We start from the raw sequence: 22,044 nt of genomic DNA on the forward strand, positions 1-22,044 counted from the left end.
AGATTCTCAGTAATTTTTAGGAGCATACCAGGGTCTTGAGACCAAAAAGTTTGATAATTGCTGTTCTGTTGGAACTGACAACTACACTTTAAGGTGAGTAATAAATCTCCATCCAGAGATAATCAGTGAGTCCAGTTTGTTACTCGGTTAGTATATACTGACACTGACTTTAAGTTCTCTCATTACTTTCAATCATAACTGACCCAACTAACAAGGTCATGCTTTCTACTCTCTGGAGACCATTCCGACAGACAAGTGGCATGGCAGACAAGTCCATGCCTCCGAGTCTTCCTGGACTAACACATAATACAGCATTCTTTGTCCTCATGAGCTCTTTCTTTCCCCCCTAGAAAGACAACACTTTTACTGTTATCTATTCAACTTTTCTTGGGAGTACAGCTGCTTTACACTGCTGTGTCAGTTCCTATGTATAGTAAAGTCAATCAGTCATATGTACACACATATCCCCTCTTTTTGGGGATCTCCTTCCTGTTTAGGGCTTTCCAGGTGGCTCAAACAGTCAAGAATCTGCCTGCAATGCAAGAGGCCCAGGTTCCATCTCTGGGTTGGGATAATCCTCTGGAGAAGGAAATGGCAATCCACTCCAGTATTCTTGCCTGGAGAATCCCAAGGACAGAGGAGCCTGGCGGGCTACAGCCTGTGGGGTCGCAAAGAGTCAGGCACGACTGAGTGACTAACCGTTCACTTCACTTAGGTCACCACAGAGCACGGAGTAGGGTTCTCTCAGCTACACAGTAGGTTCTCATTGACCATTTTTATTGACTAGCTGACATACTTCTTTAATACTTTTCCTTTATATTTTGGGGCTATATAATTTTTAATTAGTTTTATACAAGTTCGTATTTTTTTGAGCATGAAAAAATTATGTCTGCTTTCTTCTCTCTCAAGTGCACCTGTCAAGCATTAACACAGTCACTCTCACTTTCATTGACTAGTGTTCAAATCATAATTTTCTCATCCTTTTACCTTCAACGGCTCTATGGAGAGACAGTTCACATAACATACAATTCACTTATCTGAAGTGCATAGCTGAGTGGTTATCTGTAGATCCAAAAATATGTGCAACTGTCACCACAGTCTTTTTTTTTTTTTTTTTTGGCCATATATCATGTGGCTTGTGGGATTCTCAGTTCCCCAATCAGGGACTGAACCCAGCTACAGCAGTGAAAGCCCAAAATCCTAATCACCAGGCTACGAGGAAACTCCCTACCACAGTCAATCTTAGAAAATCTTCACCATCTCAAGAAGAAAGCCTGTACCGTAGAACTCTCGCCTCCTGCCCACCAACCCCTGCTACTGCTAAACCACTGGTCCTAAACCACTACTAAGCTGCTTTCTGCTCTTACAGATTTCACTAGTCTGGACACTTCATGTGACTGGAATCTTCTAATACGTGGTCTTCTGTGACTGCCTTCCACTCAGCATAATATTTTAAAGGTTCGTTCACATTGCACCATGTATCAGTAACTTGATTCCTTTTTACTAGCAAGTAATATTCCACTGCGCGAATGTCACATTTTGTTTATTTGACAGCTGATGGACAGCTGCACTATTTTCACCTTTTGTCCATTATGAATAATGCTACAAACATTTGTTTACAGCTCTTATAAACATTTGTTTATAAGTTTTTTTACATGGACAGATGCTTTCATTTCTCTATGTGTGTGTATGCAAATGGAACCACTGGGTCACAGGACAACTCTGTATTTATTTGAGAAATGGCCAGTTTCCCACCTTGTCTGTACAGCTTCACAATCCCAGCAATGAGGGTTCCAATTTCTCCACAGCCTTGCCAACACTTACTAGCTGACTCTGATTCTAGCTATCCCAGGCATGAAGAGGTATCTGACACGTTTTTTGTTTTCTTTTTTTTTTCACTGCACTGGGTCTCCACTGAGGCACACGGGGGCTTCTCTAGTTGGGGTGCGAAGGTTTAGCCGCCCCATGGCACGTGGGATCTTAGTACCCTGACCAGGGATTGAACCCACGTCCCCTGCATTGGAAGGTGGATTCTTAACCACTGGACCATGTCACAGAAGCCCCTGACATGGTTTTTGATCTGTGTTTTTCCAATGACTAATGATGTCAAGCATCTTTTCATGTACTTATTGGCTATTTGTATATCTTCCTTGAAGAAATGTCTATTCAAATCCTTTGCCATTTAAAAACTGATTTTAAATGCCAGACAGTGTGTGGAGAAAAGGGAGCCTTCCTACACTGTTGGCAGAAATTTAAATTGGTACAGCCACTATGGAAAACAGTATGGAGGTTCCTTAAATAGAGTTACCATGTGATCCAGCAATCCTACTCCTGGGTATTTATCTGGAGAAAACTCTAATCCAAAAAATTACGCACACCTCTATGTTCACAGTGGCACAACTTACAATAGCCGAGACATGGAAGCCACCTAAATGTCCACTGACAGATGAATGGGTGAAGGAGATACAGTATATACATTCAATGGAATACTATCCAGCCATAAAAAAGAACGAAATAATCTCATCTGCAGCAACATGGATGTAGAGATCATCATACTAAGTAAGTCAGACTTACTTAGGCAAATATCATACGATAAAGACAAAAATCACATAGGAGAAAGACAAATATCATATGACAACACAGATGCAATCTAAAAAATTATACAAATGAATTTATTTATAAAACAGAAACAGACTCACAGACATAGGAAACAAACTTACTGTTATGGGAGTTTGGCATTACCAGGTACAAGTTACTACATATAAGACAGGTAAACAAGGTCCTACTGTATAGTAGAGGGAACTATATTCAATATTCTTAAAATAAACTATAATGGAAAAGAATACGAAAAAGAATATATGTACAACTGAATCATTTTGTTATACACCAGAAACTGTATAGAACACTGTAAATTGTATTTAAAACAATTTTTTTAAAAAATTGGATTATTTGCATTATTAAGTTCTCTATATATTCTGATACCACACCGTTACCAGACACATGAATTGTTTACATCATCTCCCGTTCTGGGGGCTGTCTTCTCACCTTCCGGATAATGCTTGGTGAGCCTAAAAGCTTTCATAACTTTGACAAAGTGCAGTTTAACCTAATTTTTCTTTTGTTTCTTAGGCTTTTGGTGTCGCAATTAAAAACTACTGCCAGATCCAAGGTCAGGAAGCTTTAAAACTATGTTTTCTTCTAAAAGTTTTATATCTTTTAGCTCTTAACATTTAGGTCTTTAATCCACTGAGTTAATTTTTGTATACGGTATGAGGCAGAGGTACCAGGAACTCTTAAAAGTCTATTAATTTTTTATACTGTTCCAGGTTAGTAACATTTTATCCCAATTAAGGACAATGAAATGAAAAGAGGAAGTAACAGGCCCTAAGTTTCTGAATGAGTCAGGAACTAGGAGGGAATTGCTTTTAAATACCTTTCAGGCTAACAGCTGATGACACTTCTTTTCTATAGGCCCTAGGGCGGAGGGGCAAAAAGCAGTGGTAATAACTGACTTGGAGTTCAGAGTTATATTTTTTTTCCAAGGTGCACTTAATCTACTAAGCTTTAAAACACGCTTTGGCTACTCTATTATACCCAAATATATCTTAAGTGAATCCTGATTCTTAAACATTTTTAAAACAAAGCAAGACAAGAAGGCCCTTATATCATTCAGGAACTGATTTCCAGCTCAGTTTGACAAAACATGACTCTCTCAATCTCTCTCTCTCTCTCTCTCTCTATATATATATATATATATATAATGAATGACTGCCTTTAAAAGAAACATTAAAAACTGGCACGGCTTCATCCACAAAATAAGAACTATCTCTAATCTTTCTGAGGTTCTCTAAAAGACATGGATGCCAGGGAACACAGCTTTTATAGTAGTGAGTATACTACTACTACAGAAAAAGTAAATTTAAACCAGCAGTAATGGGACTGTGGCCTCACTTTGTATATATAAAGGCTTCAACAACAACATTATCATTACCACTCCCATCCCCACACTGAAATGGGGTCAAGGTAACTACCCTAATCAGGTCCATGGACAGACATTTTGGAGAACAGCCAAATGTTATACAAATCTACAAACCAGAAACGAACATCCTTACTGCATTTAGCACGCGTGTCCTGTTTCAGGGAAGATCAAATACCAAGGCATACGGAGTACTCACGGGAGATAGTTTCTGGATGAGGTCATGGGCAACATGGACGAGGTTCTTGTCTTCATGGAGACACTTCTGAAATTTTTTGCTCTCCTCATCTTCTAGAAGATCAAAATCTATGGCTGCATCCAGTAAGGCCTGAATCAACCCCTTCCAGGATTTCAGGGCTGGGACCTGGGGTGCAACCGCAGCACTGATGCCTGTTCCAATCACCAGCACGAGCTCCCGAGGCTTCTTAGTTTTCAGGCTTGGGAGCAGCTTCCTGAAAGGGTCAAACAAACGAAGACTGGGAACACCCAGCAGACACAAGGCACAGAGCAAGGCCATCTTAAACCACGGTTTTCAGCTCCAGTCTTGCAGCCACAAAGATGACAAGCACAGGTCTAACGCCTTTACAAACCAGAGTGAGCAAAAAGACCAGAGTACCGTGCCAGTGTTTGCTGAAAAACAGAGTAAAAATCCTACTGTGGGAATCCTAAAGAGCCTGATGAGATCAATCTTCTCTTTCGTAATCCTCACAACCTAAGAAAACCCACTAACATTAGGAAAAGGTCTGATTATCACAGCTCAGCTGAGTTCTGATAAGTAAACTATATTTTAAATCAACATACATTTCAAAAAGACATGTTTGATTTGGACTCCAGAGAGAAAAGAACCCTCTCCAACATGAAATTCCTACCGTTGAGAAATGTTAAACGGGAGACAAAAGAAAAGCCAAAACAAATCTAAGCCCCAAACTTGAGAACGTTAAGATGAAAATGGGCATGACTAAAGTGAAGCATGAGATAGTCAAATATGGGAACAAATTTGCCTTTGGTTTTGTTCTAGACATCCTCAGACAAAAAATGAAGTAGAGGCCAACAGAATTCTGAAAACACAAGAGCCTTACAGACCTAAATAAAAAAAGAACTATTCAACGGACATGACGCAAGGTGGAAAACATTCCTTTCTTCCCGTGATAAGCACTGCGTCCAATCCTGGCTTCTGTGTGAGACAGCAAGGGTGCGAGTGTCTGTGTTTTGCTTCTCCACGCCCCTACATCCTGAGACTGTATCGTTAATAAAACCTGTGTGAAATATGTTTATGCACTTTAGTTTCTGCTGACGGCATGTGTTTTCTTAAGAAATTGCCCTTCTCAGCCTTCTGTCCACATAATGAAATGAACAGAAAAAAGATCTGTATGCTGGCGTTAACGCAAGAGAGGAGCAGGGCTTTTAGCCTTAAGAAACCTGGTTTTGAAACCTGGTTTTCTACCTCTAGAACTGCCTTTCCTACTCCCAACTTGATGAGAAACTCATCAAGCAGCACACACAGTGGAGTCCTTGACTGCAAAAGCTTTGTCTGTTGAGGAAGACTGATAATGGAGGTTAGAAGCAAACAATGAAGAGTGTGCTTCAGTCCAAGGGGATCAAGGGGGTGAAGCAGGCACAAACATACTTAAGAAAACGTCTAGAAGGATTTGGAAGAACTGCACAGAGTAGTTAACTCTGGGGATTGGGGCGAACAAGGACTTCTGCTTTACTTGAATGTGCTGTACTATTTGAATTCTTTACCTCAGACATTACAGATTTGAGGTATGATTTTTCCATATTTAAGATTTCCGGTTACAACAGGAAAATGTAACAGTTGTTTCATTTTCAGCTCTTCCTAAAACACTAAATAACAGTAATTTTTAAAGAAGGCATACGTTCATAAAAAGTGAAATAGGAGAAGATAACGGAAATAGGAAAAGTAGGCAAACCAGGTCAACAGAGCTTAGGAGCTGCCAAGAGCCGAGCCCCTGGGTAGGAGCTTGGGGATGCTCGGGTAGAACATCAGAAGGCAGAGTGTCAATTCACTGCAAGGCTGTGCCAGATGCGGTTAGAACCCTAGGAAGGGAGGCCTATCTTCTAGGGAGGGTTGGCCAGAGGCTTCTGTGTCTGAGAACACAGCCCAGCCTGACGAGGTGGCTGTGGAAATTCTGTACGAGAAATACGAGACTTTCGCTTGCCCTCCCCTCCTAAAGGAAGACTCCCAGGCATGGGCAGTCAACCTCAGACCTGTACCCCAGCCCCCCTGGGTCAGGAGACAGGAGGAGTCCCCTTTGGGGAAAAATGACCCACATGAGAGAAAAGATCCATAGCGGCCTGCCAGCGACCAAGCCCCTCACCACAGTCTCCGATTGGCTTTTTAGTGTTTTCTCTTAAACAGGAGCAGAAAAACAAGGGGCGCCTTCCCTTGAACAAACTCCCAGCATGCAAGTTACATCCAAATAAGCCAGCAGGTAGAGAGGAACTCGGGGAAAACAAAGGAGAACACAGGAGAGAGAAGAAAAACTGAAAAGGCAACAGGGACATTCTCTACAAAGGTGTTTTTAAAAAATGGCATCTGTGAAACAGAACAGGATGCTATAAAAAAAGAAGAAAAACTGTGCAAACAAAAAGATTCCTTAGAAATTAAAAATGTAACAGAAATAAAAATTCATAAGGTGGGAGATACAACTGAGAAAATCTTTGAGAAAGCAGACTGATGAAAACAAAAGTGACAGAAAACTGTAAGAAAATTAGAGCCTTATCCAGAAGGTCCAGCGCCTAAATACCCAGAGTCCTACCAAGACGGAAAACAGAAAAGAACTATAAAGGAAATTATCAAATAAGTAACACAGGAAAATGTCTCCAACATGAAATCACCAGTAGTCTGCTTAAAAGAGCTACCTGATACCCAGACTCTATGAAGATACAGTGCTGTGAAATTTCAGACTACTGAGAAAAAAACCATCATCCTTATGAGCGTCTAATGAGAAAAGAAAAAGAGGTCATATGTTACAAAGGACTGGGAATTAGATCAGAGCGGCTATTTTGGTAGGAACACTTCGATGTTAGCAGAGGATGGACAATGATCTCACAACTCTAAGGAAAATGATTTTGTACCTAAAGTTTTCTACTCAGCCAAATCAGCAAATCAACGTTAAGAGTACAGTTAGACACTGTCAAATGTCCCCTCAAACTCTTTCCCTCTGAAGTCTTAATAAAGAAGTGGATGAGACATTTTTCAGCAAAATGAAGGCGTACACTGAAAAGGACGATCCAGGAAACAGAGGGTCCAACACAGGAGAGATGTGAAAGGAACCCTCAGGGTGACGGGAAAGGAAATGGCAGGGAGCTGCAAGGCGGCAGGCCGGGAACACAGCTGTCAGAGGGGAGAGTCCACAGAACCATTAAGCTAGTACGTCCCTGGCGTGGGCCAGTGGATTAGGAGGTTTACTCTCTGTCACAGTCTGAGTTTAAATTAACAGGCTCAAAGAAAACAAAGCCAAAAAAAAAACATGGACACGCTTAATAAACAAGAGGAAAAAACGGACAAGAAACGTAATCACCACATATGAGGCTCAGCTATGAACACGATTTATACAGTCATACGATGTAAATATCAAACTGAAAATTGTGATATAAAACATACGAGGAGGTAGTGGGGAGAGTCCTTGGTGTGTGTGTGTTGCGGGGAGAGGCTTTGGGTGTGTGTGTGGGGGGGGGTGTGTGTGTGTTGCGGGGAGAGGCTTTGGGTGTGTGTGTGGCGGTGTGTGTGTGTGTGTTGCGGGGAGAGGCTTTGGGTGTGTGTGTGGGGGTGTGTGTGTGTGTGTTGCGGGGAGAGGCTTTGGGTGTGTGTGTGGCGGTGTGTGTGTGTGTGTGTTGCGGGGAGAGGCTTTGGGTGCGTGTGTGGGGGTGTGTGTGTGTGTGTTGCGGGGAGAGGCTTTGGGTGCGTGTGTGGGGGTGTGTGTGTGTGTGTTGCAGGGAGAGGCTTTGGGTGTGTGTGTGGCGGTGTGTGTGTGTGTGTTGCGGGGAGAGGCTTTGGGTGTGTGTTTGGCGGTGTGTGTGTGTGTGTTGGGAGCTATGAGGGGAGGATTCGTGATAGCAAACCTAATCCTTATTTTCCATAATTTGAAATAGATAAAACCAAAAACTTAAAAAAAAAAAAGCAGTAAACACAGAGTACTAAAAATCTGGAAGCAAACATTAGAAGAAACAGACAAAGCTGAAAGTGATTAGCTCCAAGGAGAGCTGAGGCACTACAAGCCTTGAAGAACTGACTTAAAATCATATACATTTCTGACCTTGATAAAAATAAAAATTAAATGCAAAATAAAAACAGTCTGACTTTTATATGAAGGCCGGTATTTTCTTTTTTTCTTTTTGAAGGCCAGTGTTAATTAGTGAAGCCACATGGGATGTAGGGCAAGTTCACTATTTCTCATCAGCTGCCACCAATGGTGATTTGCTCTGCTTCTCGGACTTCTTTCGCTTGTTTACCTGGGTTTCTTGGTAGGGGGTGCGCCATCACTGAAGAATCCCAAAATCTTGTCTATATCCGAGGACTGGCTCCCTGTGGAAGCCATCCAGTTTCTAAAATAGATTAAACACCATGGACCACAATTAGATGTGTAAAGTACATTACTCAAAAGAGCACATGCATTAAATAGTTTTTAATAAGCTATACATCCTGAAAGCGATTTAGAGGTATAACTGGCTTAACAGAAACTCATTACTCAGTGAGTGTCCCAAACTTATGGGATTAAATTCATCCAAAAGAAAGTGACCTTGAAATCAGGGTTCTGAAGCTCTATACTATTATCTGACATACATAGCTAAATATATGTCCTGAAGGCTCCCCCACACTCCCCCACCCTGCTTCAGAAACAAACAGAACAGAACCAGAGCATCAACTCACGTCAATCGGCCATCACTTTGTGGAGCCTAAGAAATACCTGCTATTCTACCTTGAGACAGGTCTGGGGAAGACATGGGAAAACCCATGGGTGATTGTGCTACACACCCCATATTACTAATATATTTTACTATCTAAGGAAATCACTGGATCAAGAACAGGATAATCAACACTAATTTGCTGACTGCTGGACATTCCCTGTCTCTGAACAACTGGTTCCTCATGGCAGGGAAGCATGACTCTCAAGCTAAGCATATGCTTACTCTCTTCCCTTAACAACGGCTCTATAAACATCTGTAATCTGGACAAAGTACACTCACATAAAAAATTGAGAAAGGCGACTTGAGAAAGATGAAAGTAAAATATAGAGGGAAGTAATATAATGTTTATTAAATTAAGTCCAATGATTAATTCAGCTACTAAATCAGAGTTTTAACAAACTCTATAATAATGCTTACCACGTGCCAAACACGATTTACAAATATTAACTCATGTTATCCTCATTATCTTACAAAGTACTACTATCGCCTCATTTTAGTGATGAGAAAACTGAGGCACAGGAAGCTCAAGATGTGCGCGTTCAGTCACTAAGTTGTGTCTGACTCTCGGTACCATAATCCAAACCAAGGCGGTCTGCCTCCCAGGTCCGCGCTCTTAGCTGCGCTATTACAACCTAAAAACACTGTCCAAGTATTATCTTCTCATCTCCCCCCACCCCATTTTTAATACGCAGTTCAAAACCATCAAAGAAGGGAGCTCCCACATTCTAGAAATCTAAATGAAACCCCACATTCAGATTTAGTTGAAGTAATTGTGATGCTTTAGAGCTGCTATGACTAGGTGCTCTGCTGATACAGTTAAAGCAGTCAGTTAAATTTAGGAGCTGAAGGAAATCAGTTTTTTCCAGTGATAAGCATTACATGTTACAAACCTCCCAGCACTACCAACTAACCAGAACCCCAGATCAGGCCCATCATTTTCCCTTGGAAAATGTACTTGTTTTGCTGGATTCTCTTTTCTGACAGATGGTCAATTCTTGGTGTTGACACCTGAATACTAAGATTTTCCATTTTTTTTCTTTACAGAGTCAACTATTTCAAAGGTCCGTTCCATCTACATAATTTATGAGAATTAAATATGGCCAACAGCTCTTGACAAGTTGTTACTGGAATGTTCTGGGTCCTTTTACTTAGGAAATATATGCGAAGTAATTCAATATGCCTGTTGTATTTGATCACATACTCATTCTGTCTTCTCTCATTTTTTCTTCAGTATGAAAGATGTCTCATATGATACAAAATTACATGTACATCCCAGTGACATCTAAGCATAAGCCATATCTTATTCCTTCTAGAGTACAATTTCAGAAAAAATAACTCTAGTTTAGCATTTACCCTAAACAATGTGCAGCTACTGCTAAAGAACTTCTGATTGTGAAAATCTTGCACAGAATTCCTAACATGCATCAACTAGTTCACACATTAATTTCTTTAAGTGATCGCCACTGGAGTTTTCATTTCAGTGGGACTTAGCAGAGGTGGGGAAAAGCTTTTCTGCCATAAGAAAACAAAGGCAGTGTCTTCATTACTCCAATTACTGCTAAGCTACTGAAAACTCCTTCAAGGCCAACAGAGTTCAACAAAATAAAAGACGCTCATCAAATGCCAAGACAAGTAACCTTATTAACAAAAATTTTAAGGCCTAAATCCTCATATCAGATAGGATACTTTTACTTCAAAATATGTCAGCTTGGCAAGAAATAGGATGCTTATATCTGGTGGATGAAAAAGGGAAAAATTGAGGCCAGTGTTCTAGGAAAAATCCAGTAAGAGATATGGAAAAAGGAAAAAAGAAAAAGAATTGGCTATATGAATGAAATTAAGATTACATAAGACAGCAGTTATAGATTTGAATACATGAGAGAATTCCAGAAGTCCCTGCTTTCATAGCATTTTGCTTCTAGAAAGATGGCAAAATATGGCTTCTTTTTCCACAGAGGGATGAGAGTGGGGTCCCCCGTCTGCTCTCCTCATGCTGATCTGGGCGTCTCCCTCCGCTTCCAGTGTGTGGTCTTCAGCTCTAACGAACCACTGACATGCACAATGAACTCAGAATAATACATTTTCAGATACAAATGGATGGAATAAATAGAGAGAAAAGTTCTAATGTGACATTTTTGCCTAGAAACAAAAGTTGTACAAATGACTAGCTAGCGAAGGAGGTCCTTGCTTGGTCTAAAAGATCAGTTATATTTATAGCAAGATTTACCCTTTTCTATTTAAAAGTATAAACAAATAAAACAGTGACTGGAATAGACCAGCTTATTTCTCCAGCATAAACATAGAAAAGGGTTAACTGTTTTCTAAGGGAAAAGACAGTCATCCTCTGATTTGGAAGAAACCAAGCCCCTCTGATTGTGGCTTCTGGACTAATTCCAACACATCTGTTTTTTTAGAAACTATGGGGAGAGGAAGGAAGGAAGAGACAGGCAGTGTAAGGTACTACAAGAGGGCACCCAACGAGCTTGCGGGCAATTAACAATTCACTGGAACAGGTTAAGGCAGTTGATGAATTCAGTTCTGCTGGAGACTGCAGCCTATCCTATCTGTTCTGTACAGAAAGAAGTTGCCATTCTCATCCTTCTCATTCACACAAGGAAATGGAACTGATATATAAGAGCTGTATGTGGAATCTACACAAATGGCATAGATGAGCCTATTTTCAGGGCAGGAACAGACAGAGATGCAGACGTAGAGAGAGGACGTGTGGGCATGGGAGGTGGCAGGAGAGGAAGTGGGAGACTGGCACTGACATACACACCCGACTCGGGTTAAAGCAGGGAGATAGCGGGAGCCCTCTGCATAGTGCAGAAAACTCAGCTCTGTGCCTGCGACCACCTAGAGGGGCGGGACAGGGCGGGGGCTAGGAAGGAGGTGCAGGATGGAGAGGACATATGTACACATAAGGCTGATCCACAGTGTCACAGAGCAGATACCAACACAACGTTGTAAAGCAACTATACTCCAGTCATATACATATACACGTATGAACTGTACTTAGCTGTGCCTCGGCTGTGATTCCTCTGTGTACCCCAGTCTCCACGTCTTTCCTCTACCTCTGGTTAACTTAGTTTGCTCCCACTTTTATCCCTAAATTGCGTGTGACCAACACCCTCTCCCTTCTGTCAGATGAGACCTGGATCACACTCATTTCCTGGAAATTTGCTTTAATACAGTCACTGATAAAATGCCAGATTCATTACTATTTATTCTTGGGATTTCACCAGTAAACAATGACCCAGCAATGAAAAATGTGAGAATGAACTCAGAAGATACAGGATTTCTGGAAAGACTTTCAGGATTGAGAGGTATAATCACAAATTCTAGAAAGCCTTTAAACTCAAGTCCCAAAATAAACTACACTGATATTCTAGGCTCAAGAGCTCAGATGTTGTTTTTATCAGTTATTTTCGATTATAAAACCAAAGTAACACAGCATGTACAGGGAACAAAACTGTTTCGAGAAGGAGTAATGGAGCATCCAAATTAAAATCTGATTTGAAGTAGAAGCTGGTGATGGATGTCGATGGTTTTACTGTGCAAAGAATGATAACTGATAATTCCTTCTGCGTCACTGCTTTCCCTCCTGTGAAGTTTCTGAGAAGGTACATGCTGAAAACAATGACACATGATGCTAAACAAGGAGGTTTTAAAAATATTTAATGAAAAAATTGTCCACGTCCAAGTAGTATGACTGTGCAAACAAATTTATCACAAATGACCTAGACAATTCATTAAAAATGAGAGTAAATAAATCTTCAAGGGTAAGACTGGACACTCTAGCCAATCCTTAAAAACCAAAGTCCTCGTCCTAATGAGGCAGTATGAATTATGAATGACTGTGCCCTCAACTGCTTACTTCTCATGAGAACAAAAGGACAGCGAACAGATGCAGATTCTTTCAAGTCTGGGCGGGCCCACAAGTTGTCATCATTATAGAGGATCTCTCTCAGAGTCGGAATTTGACAAGTCTTAAAGGGAAGATTTTTCTGTCATGACTTAAACAGCACTGATTTAAAAAAAAAAATTAAGTTGCATTTTGACATACAGCTTGGCAAATGTTATGATTAAAAACTTCAAGTGTAGCTGGATGTTAATAGTGATTAAGTGAACTAGTCAACAACCAGGTTAGACATCTCAGAGGTCCCCACATTGTGGCCATGTAACCCAAACCCCATTTCACACCAAACCGAGGACAGAATATAAGAAAGATAAACAGAGTAGATCTGTCTTTGCATGGTGTCTTAAACTGTAAAAAAAAATTGGGGTCTTATGTTTAAAACTCAGTTATCAAAATATCCAATCAAGAGAGATTTAGGAATAAGCTTGCTTTGAGTGTAATCTTTTTATCCTGTCATTCAACAAATCAAATGTCTACAAAACACCTGAACTTCCCACTCAGGATGGCGCTGGAACTGGAGGCCTGAAGAGGTCGTGGCATCTCCTTTTAAAGAAAAAGAGGGTGGGCAATTACATCTGAGGGTGGTGCAGACAGAGTTCTGTTTAAGGGAGAAGGCCTCGCCAATTTTTTAAGGGCCCTTCTAACTCTCAGTTATACTAACCTGGATCACTCTCCTTTTTTACTGCGAGATGAAGGTAGAATGTTTTGCTTCAGAAAGTCAAAGACCTGTGCGTCTTAGCACTTTCTTCAGTGATCATACCTCGGTTTCAACTTCACAGGAAACTAAGCTGGAAACAATGAACAGCAACTTTGCAGAGGGGATTCGAGTATGAAACAACCACGACAAATGGGGAAAGGAATCTGTAAGAAAAAAGTTTAAGAAACCACAAAAGGATACTCTGAAAAATAAAATTCAGAAACACGAGGAAAGATCAGTTCTGTCTTCCCAGGTAGAGCCCGTGGTAAAGAACCCGCCTGCCAATGCAGGAGACATAAGAACTCGGGTTCAATCCCTGAGTCGGGAAGATTTCCTGGAGGAGGGTATGGCAGCACACTCCAGTATACTTGCCTGGAGAATCCCATGGACAGAGAGGCCTGGCGGGCCACAGTCCATGGGGTTGCAAAGAGTCAGGCACGACTGAGAGACTTAGCACGCACACACAGCTGGAACACCGCAAGTATCTCACTGGATAAACTAAGGCTGGTTCTTTACAGTCAGTACCATGCACCCGAAACAAAGGTGATATGCAATACACACAACAATATAACACACCTGAAACGCGCGTGACTTTGACAGTATTCTACTGTATCAGTCATTGATTAGGACTGGAAAGGAGCAGAACCCTGTGCCTAAACCCCTGCCCCCACTGACCCAAGGACAAAGGGCCCTGCCTACCGTTTGTAGAGAAGCTGAAGTCTCCCAGGCCTCCCTGAGTCACAAAGGAGCAGGCTCAGGCAGCTCGAGATTAGGACAATAGAGCCACAGAGGCAGTGCGGGCTGCACATTCCTGAGGTCTTGTACAGACCAGACTGCAGCTGTGAGTAAACGGCTCCATCTTGAGCAGTACTGAGTCTATGGTGAACAGCTCCAAGGAATGACCTCAAGAAAGTGGGATTAACCCTACTGTTCATAAGCTTGTTCTGCTTGTTTATGTAAACAGGCAACAGTACTGTCCCCAATGGACCCACGTGGACATCTTCTGCTCTAAGGAACTGCATGTCAGCAGAAGTCAGACCTTCACCCATGATCCCACAGAAATAGAAGGATGTTCTCACAAGTGGGGATTTGGAAGCAGCTTTTGGCAGGAAAGAGCTCTCTGCAGGAGGCCCCTCTTAGATCAGGCATCCCCATGCTCTGCTCATCTCTGGGCCCAGCACACCTTTCAAGTCTTCTGGCCACAGGACACCTTGCCTAACCCTGATCTCTTGGGTCTTTCTGTAGATCAAAGGAGCAGAAATTAAGGATAAGAAGCTAACAGATGACAAGATCTCCTCCCAAGCTTCCCCTTCAGCTTTCCCAGGAACACACTGTGAACGGGACAGCATCTGAAGGAAAACCACAGGAATCCCCTGGTGGTCCAGTGGTTAGGATTTGGTGTTTTCACTGCCACGGCCCAGGTTCAATCCCGGCCAGGGAACTAAGATCCTTCACGCTGCAGAGCCGGAGGTGGGGTGGGGTGGGGTGAGGGTGGGGGAGACAAGACTGCACACAGTAGGAGGAGGACCCCGCTTCTCTCTCTCAAGGATTAACCAAGGTGCCTTCCTTTTTCCCTTTAAAACCTTTCATGGCCAAGCAGAATCCTGGGAGATGGTTTCTGGAGGGACACTGAGCCTACTGTATCTGCATATTGCCAGCATTCCGATTGGCAGTAATGTTCCTTTCCACCAACATCTGTCTCTCTCTCAAGTACTGATTTCTGAGCAGCCAGCAGCCAGCCCTGACTGGGGACCAGGACCTTATGAAAAGCAGTGTACCTGATTTAGGCTGCCAACTTAAGAAACACAAGGAAAATCTCACTGAGTTAAAGAACAGAAAACACAGATCACCAAATAAAAATGATAAAAGAATCTGGAGCTACCTAAGCTTGAAAGAAAGAAGGTAGGTAACCAAATCTGCTCTAAAGTCCCCTCAGACTCGGCCCAATCTTCACCTTCATCACCGCCCCTCTCTGAGACAAGTGTGCCTTTGCCAATCTCTGCTATAAAGCAAAGCCTTTGGCTTTTGAAATCTATTCTTTGGAAGGGTAAATTTTTACCTTTTACTAAATGCTAGTTCATATGAGCTTGTGATCCAACATCAGTTTCTTATTTGAAGAAAAAGATTTTTTTGTTTGCTTAGCTGAATTTAAGAAACTTTTGTGTTACTTAGGAATTACCTAATTCAAGTTAAGACATGAGTTGGGGTATTTATAGATTACCACCTGCAGAACGTTCACAGGATGAAAATTCTTTCCCTAATTTACTCATTTATTTTGGCTTATGAATTTGACTGAGAAGCCTGTTCTGAAAAGGCAGAGGAGCTCCCTCCCTCCCTCTAGACCTGCAGGTCTCTCTACCCTTCCGCAAACAGGCCTGGAGCACTTTGGCCTGGGGCCTTTCTTTGTGTGGACTGTTCCTTTTGCTGGATCTGCTCACCCCCATCCCCCATCAGTGCAAGTTGCCAATCCTTTGCTCCACACAGACCTTCCCAGTGATGCTACCCTGATCACTGTATTTAAAGCTGCAGCCTCCTCACTCCCTCCACCAGCTGCTCTACAATTTCATAGCATGTACTACCCCCAGCACACTAATTATGCTTATTAGTAGTATAATAAAGATACTAATTATGCTTATTAATTGCCATCCACCTCCTCCCACTGGAATACAAACTCCTCAAAGGGTAGGGATCTCAGTTTAGTTCACAAGCATCCTCAGATCCCAGACCAGTGCCTGGCACAGGGCGGGTGAGCAAATACTTCCTGAATGAACTAACTGAAATATAAGATGTTGCTCATGATCACAATTACAAAAAAGAAATTTATTGTGCAACAGACAAAGCATTTCCAATTAAAAGAAACATCCTATTACTGCTTTTAAGGCAGTCAGGATCATAAAAGGCTGACTTCTTTTTAAAATGGAAGAAGTGGGAAAAGACAAATTCCTGTGAAAACTGTGTGCACGGTAAATCAACATTCAGACTATATCGCTTTTCAGATACACTAACAGTCAGAACAGGGGTTGAAGGGAATCTGATTCCAGCAGGCAAAAGTATCTCAGACCTCAAGTTTTAAGAACGCTCTCCAACACTAACTGAACATTTTTAGATATATATCATCTTATTTTTATAACTCAAGTTTCTGATATCTAAGATGTAAACTGATTATTTATTTGGCTGTGCCAAGTCTTAGCTGCGGCATGTTCCCTGACCAGGGGTTGAACCCAGGTCCCCTGCATTGAGCTTGCAGAATCTTAACCACTGGACCACCAGCGAAGTTCCTAAACTGATTTTTGAGGGTGGATTCTTAATGCAAGAACTCTTTCTGGTAAACAACTCAAAGACGTCAGTATTTAGGGCTAAAAATATCTGTTTCTTTGTGAACTTCCCCGGTGGACCAGTGGTTGGGAGTCTACCTTGCAGTGCAGAGGGCACAGGTTGGATCCCTGGTTGTGGAGTTGAACCCACAGGCCGCAACTAAGACCCCACGTGCCGCAACTGGGACCTGACACAGCCACATAAATAATAAAAGGAAATTCTAAAAAAAATCACTTTTATTTACTATATTAAATCTAAAGTATTTTACAAATAGAGACGAAGAAAGGCTTTTGCAGCAGCAGAACAGATTTCAAAACACAAACTGGATTAAGTGATGGCTTAGAAATCACTCAATGGCTTCTCTGTATTTAATAATATGAAACACCTCATCCTGCCGGAAAGACGTGGCCTGGCCTCTGCAGTCTTCTCGACAACCTCCCTTCCAGTCCCCAGCCCTGTCCACACAGGACACATCAGCCCTGCCCCCAGCCCACGCAGTCTCCCCTTGGAAGGGCAGGTGCTCACTGTCCTTGGTGAGCACCTCTGCCCCCGCCGTCCCATCTCTGAAGTCTCCCCTTCCCACGGAGGCCTCGTTTATATGTCAGCGCCTTATTCACCTTTCTTAACCTTGCCCTCAGCACCAGTTTCTGTCATACAGTAAGTGTTTACACAGTGGAGTCAATATTCAAATATTTGCTGAATGAATGAGTGTGTACCCACCAGGAGTTAATTCAAAGTCTAAGAAATCAACTGATACTTTTAATTTTATGAGCTGTAAAAAAAAAAAAAAACCAGGGTGACTAGATAAAGAGTGGTATTGTTTCTTTCATGCCAAATTCACTCTGTGAGGGCCATGCGTCAGCTGCTTCGGGGCATGTTCACTCCCACAACTGAACGTGCTCGCCTGCTCTGCAGGACTTTTCTTTACCTTTCAGTTTTCTTTTTCCCAACTACATGAAAAAAAACACAAAGATTACACAGTACCTCTGCAAAAAGTCTATAGACTGTTTTATAAAACAAAGTTACATGCAGAGAATTCTCAGTCCAGAGGTTTCCCTCTGGCCTGGACCACATACATTCTCTACATGCTGGCAGAGTTTAAAATGACAGTTATTGTATTAATTACAAGGTGTTGAATTTTCACATTAATACCTGTTAAATGCTAAATGCCAGGCACTGCACTGAAACTAATACAATTATGACAGCATCCAGTTCACTGCCAACAAACTCCATGCAGCATTTACAGGGAGCCAAGCGTGGTTTTCTGTGCTTTGGGAATGTTCACTCCTGCATGACGGAGCCACCACCATCACCCTACACGTCACAGATGTCACAGGTAACAGAGACACCAAGTAGCTCACATGGCAGTAGACAACGGGCGCTGACTGTAGTGTCAACGTTGTGGAGACACAAGTCAATACTGTCTCACCACAGATGACTAACACCATGCCCTTAAGGGCCATACCCTTGAGAAGTCTCCACCTTTTAGGGGAAGTGGAGCTGTGACCATGTATATATACGTGTATATATATACACAACAGAAGACTCCACACATGGACATCACAAGATGGTCAACACCAAAATCAGACTGATTATATTCTTTGCAACCAAAGATGGAGAAGCTCTATACAGTCAGCAAAAACAAGACCAGGAGCTGACTGTGGCTCAGATCATGAACTTCTTATTGCCAAATTTAGACTTAAATTGAAGAAAGTAATTTTATGAGCTAGACCATTCAGGTATGACCTAAATCAAATCCCTTGTGATTATACAGTGGAAGTGAGAAATAGATAAGAGACTAGATCTGATAGATAGAGTGCCTGATGAACTATGGAGGGAGGTTCGTGACACTGTACAGGAGACAGGGATCAAGACCATCCCCATGGAAAAGAAATGCAAAAAAGCAAAATGGCTGTCTGAGGAGGTCTTACAAATAGCTGTGAAAGAAGAGAAGCAAAATGCAAAGGAGAAAAGGAAAGATATTCCCATTTGAATGCAGAGTTCCAAAGAATAGCAAGGAGAGATAAGAAAGCCTTCCTCAGAGATCAATGCAAAGAAACAGAGGAAAAGAACAGAATGGGAAAGACTAGAGATCTCTTCAAGAAAATCAGAGATACCAAGGGAACACTTCATGCAAAGATGGGCTCGATAAAGGACAGAAATGGTCTGGACCTAACAGAAGCAGAAGATATTAAGAAGAGGTGGCAAGAATACACAAAAGAACTGTACAAAACAGATCTTCATGACCCAGATAATCACGATGGTGTGATCACTCACCTAGAGCCACATTCTGGAATGTGAAGAAGTCAAGTGGGCCCTAGAAAGCATCACTACGAACAAAGCTAGTGGAGGTGATGGAATTCCAGTTGAGCTATTTCAAATCCTGAAAGATGATGCTGTGAAAGTGCTGCACTCAATATGCCAGCAGATCTGGAAAACTCAGCAGTGGCTACAGGACTGGAAAAGGTCAGTTTTCATTCCAATCCCAAAGAAAGGCAATGCCAAAAAATGCTCAAACTACTGCACAATTGCACTCATCTCACATGCTAGTAAAGTAATGCTCAAAATTCTCCAAGCCAGGCTTCAGCAATACGTGAACCATGAACTTCCAGATGTTCAAGCTGGTTTTAGAAAAGGCAGAGGAACTAGAGATCAAATTGCCAACATCCGCCGGATCATGGAAAAAGCAAGAGAGTTCCAGAAAACATCTATTTCTGCCTTATTGACTATGCCAATAGTCATATTGGCGTCAAAAAGACGCTTACTCCTTGGAAGGGAAGTTATGACCAACCTAGACAGTATATTCAAAAGCAGAGACATTACTTTGCCAACAAAGGTCCATCTAGTCAAGGCTATGGTTTTTCCAGTGGTCATGTATGGATGCGAGAGTTGGACTGTGAAGAAAGCTGAGCGTTGAAGAATTGATGTTTTTGAACTGTGGTGTTGGAGAAGACTCTTGAGAGTCCCTGTGATCCACACAATCAAAGGCTTTATTTATTTTCCACAATAAACTGTGGAAAATTCTGGAAGAGATGGGAATACCAGACCACCTGACCTGTCTCTTGAGAAACCTATATTCAGGTCAGGAAGCAACAGTTAGAACTGGACATGGAACAACAGACTGGTTCCAAACAGGAAAAGGTGTACGTCAAGGCTGTGTATTGTCACCCTGCTTATTTAACTTCTATGCAGAGTACATCATGAGAAATGCTGGGCTGGAAGAAGCACAAGCTGGAATCAAGATTGCCGGGAGAAATATCAATAACCTCAGATATGCAGATGACACCACCCTTATGGCAGAAAGTGAAGAGGAACTAAAAAGCTTCTTGATGAAAGTGAAAGAGGAGAATGAAAAAGTTGGCCTAAAGCTCAACGTTCAGAAAACTAAGATCATGGAATCTGATCCCATCATTTTATGGGAAACAGATGGGGAAACAGTAGAAACAGTGTCAGACTTTATTTTTGGGGGGCTCCAAAATCACTGCAGATGGTAACTGCAGCCATGAAATTAAAAGACGCTTACTCCTTGGAAGGAAAGTTATGACCAACCTAGATAGCATATTCAAAAGCAGAGACATTACTTTGCTAACAAAGGTCCATCTAGTCAAGGCTATGGTTTTTCCCGTGGTCATGTATGGATGTGAGAGTTGGACTGTGAAGAAAGCTGAGCGCTGAAGAATTGATGCTTTTGAACTGTGGTGTTGGAGAAGACTCTTGAGAGTCCGTTGGACTGCAAGGAGATCCAACCAGTCCATCCTAAGGGAGACCAGTCCTGGGTGTTCACTGGAAGGACTGATGCTAAGGCTGAAACTCCAATACTTTGGCCACCTCATGCGAAGAGTTGACTTGTTGGAAAAGATCCTGATGCTGGGAGGGATTGGGGGCAGGAGGAGAAGGGGATGACAGAGGATGAGATGGCTGGATGGCATCACCGACTCAATGGACATGAGTTTGGGTGAACTCCGGGAGCTGGTGATGGACAAGGAGGCCTGTCCGTGAATCATGCTGCGATTCATGGGGTCGCAAAGAGTCGGACACAACTGAGCGACTGCACACACACACACACACACACACACATAGCGACTGAACACACACACACAGCGACTGAACACACACACACACACACACGCTTTGTCAAAAAGTTCATTCAGGTTTTTCCTGGTATGGGAAAACCCAGATGGGCTTTTTAGTCAACCCAATAAAATACATTTGTGCTAAGTTTCTCATGCATGTATGAACAGATTAACACAGGAGATTAACAGTTGTGTCTGAGGAAGACCAAGAATGGAGAAGGCAATGGCAACCCACTCCAGTTTTCTTGCCTGGAAAATCCCATGGACGGAGGAGCCTGTGGGGATGCAGTCCCTGGGGTCACTGCGAGTGAGACACGACTGTGCAGCTTCACTTTCACTTTTCACTTTCATGCACTGGAGAAGGAAATGACAGCCCACTCCAGTGTTCTTGCCTGGAGAATCACAGGGACGGGGGAGCCTGGTGGGCTGCCGTCTATGGGGTCACAGAGTCGGAGACGACTGAGGCGACTCAGTAGTAGTAGTAAGATCAAGAAGAAATTTATGGTAAATAGGTATCATTGTGATAAAATTCAATGACATCATTAGGACTCATCCTCCTTTACCTTTTGGAAGCATCTAATACCAAATTCCATTCTCATCTCCTTTGGATGCTGTGTTTTCCTGGCCTTCCTCCCATTCCTGTAGGGGAAGCTCTTCTTACTCTGCCCATTCCCTGAATGTGGACCGTCCTCAGGGCGTCTGAAGCTTTCCAGTCCAACCACTTTACCCATTCCCTCCTCTCCCCACAGCATCTATTCCAGTGGCTTACCATGTCAACTAAACGCTAATGTCTCCCAAATCTGTGTCTTCAGCTCAGATCTTGCCTGTGTTTCAGACCCATGAGGTACCTACTCAGAGTTTCATTACACAGTCCTTCAAAACACAAACACACTTTTAGACAGTCCTATTTCAACCTTAAAGATCAAAGCATTGTTTGACACCCTGTTCTTATCATGTGTTGGTGCTATCTGAGTGGCAGAAATAAGTTCCGGGTGATAGGATTATTGGTGATTATGTTCCCCTTTCTGTCTCAAGTACTAATGCAAGTATTTACTGATTTTGAAAGAACTGTCCTCTACTTTAGGAAAGTTTTTGCGAGTACCTTCCCTGGATCAATTTCAGTAATCCCTTA

At 42.2% G+C, this 22,044-nt stretch overlaps 1 protein-coding gene across 6 annotated transcripts in view; it reads right to left on the bottom strand.

Moving 5' to 3' along the window:
* The window catches only part of FAM118B (family with sequence similarity 118 member B), a 48,122-nt gene that overhangs the window by 16,242 nt on the left and 9,836 nt on the right, over positions 1-22,044 (bottom strand). For all 6 annotated transcript variants that reach the window (XM_068978168.1, XM_068978167.1, XM_068978165.1 and 3 more), the window contains exons 2-3: positions 8,453-8,545; positions 4,176-4,428 (exon numbers count right to left, since the gene is read on the bottom strand). In XM_068978168.1, the coding sequence (XP_068834269.1) occupies positions 4,176-4,428; positions 8,453-8,538 (339 nt within the window). In that variant the 5' untranslated portion in view covers positions 8,539-8,545. The remainder of the gene's footprint in view (positions 1-4,175; positions 4,429-8,452; positions 8,546-22,044) is intronic.

Source organism: Capricornis sumatraensis, chromosome 8 (assembly GCF_032405125.1).
Source record: "Capricornis sumatraensis isolate serow.1 chromosome 8, serow.2, whole genome shotgun sequence".
Taxonomy (NCBI): domain Eukaryota; kingdom Metazoa; phylum Chordata; class Mammalia; order Artiodactyla; family Bovidae; genus Capricornis; species Capricornis sumatraensis.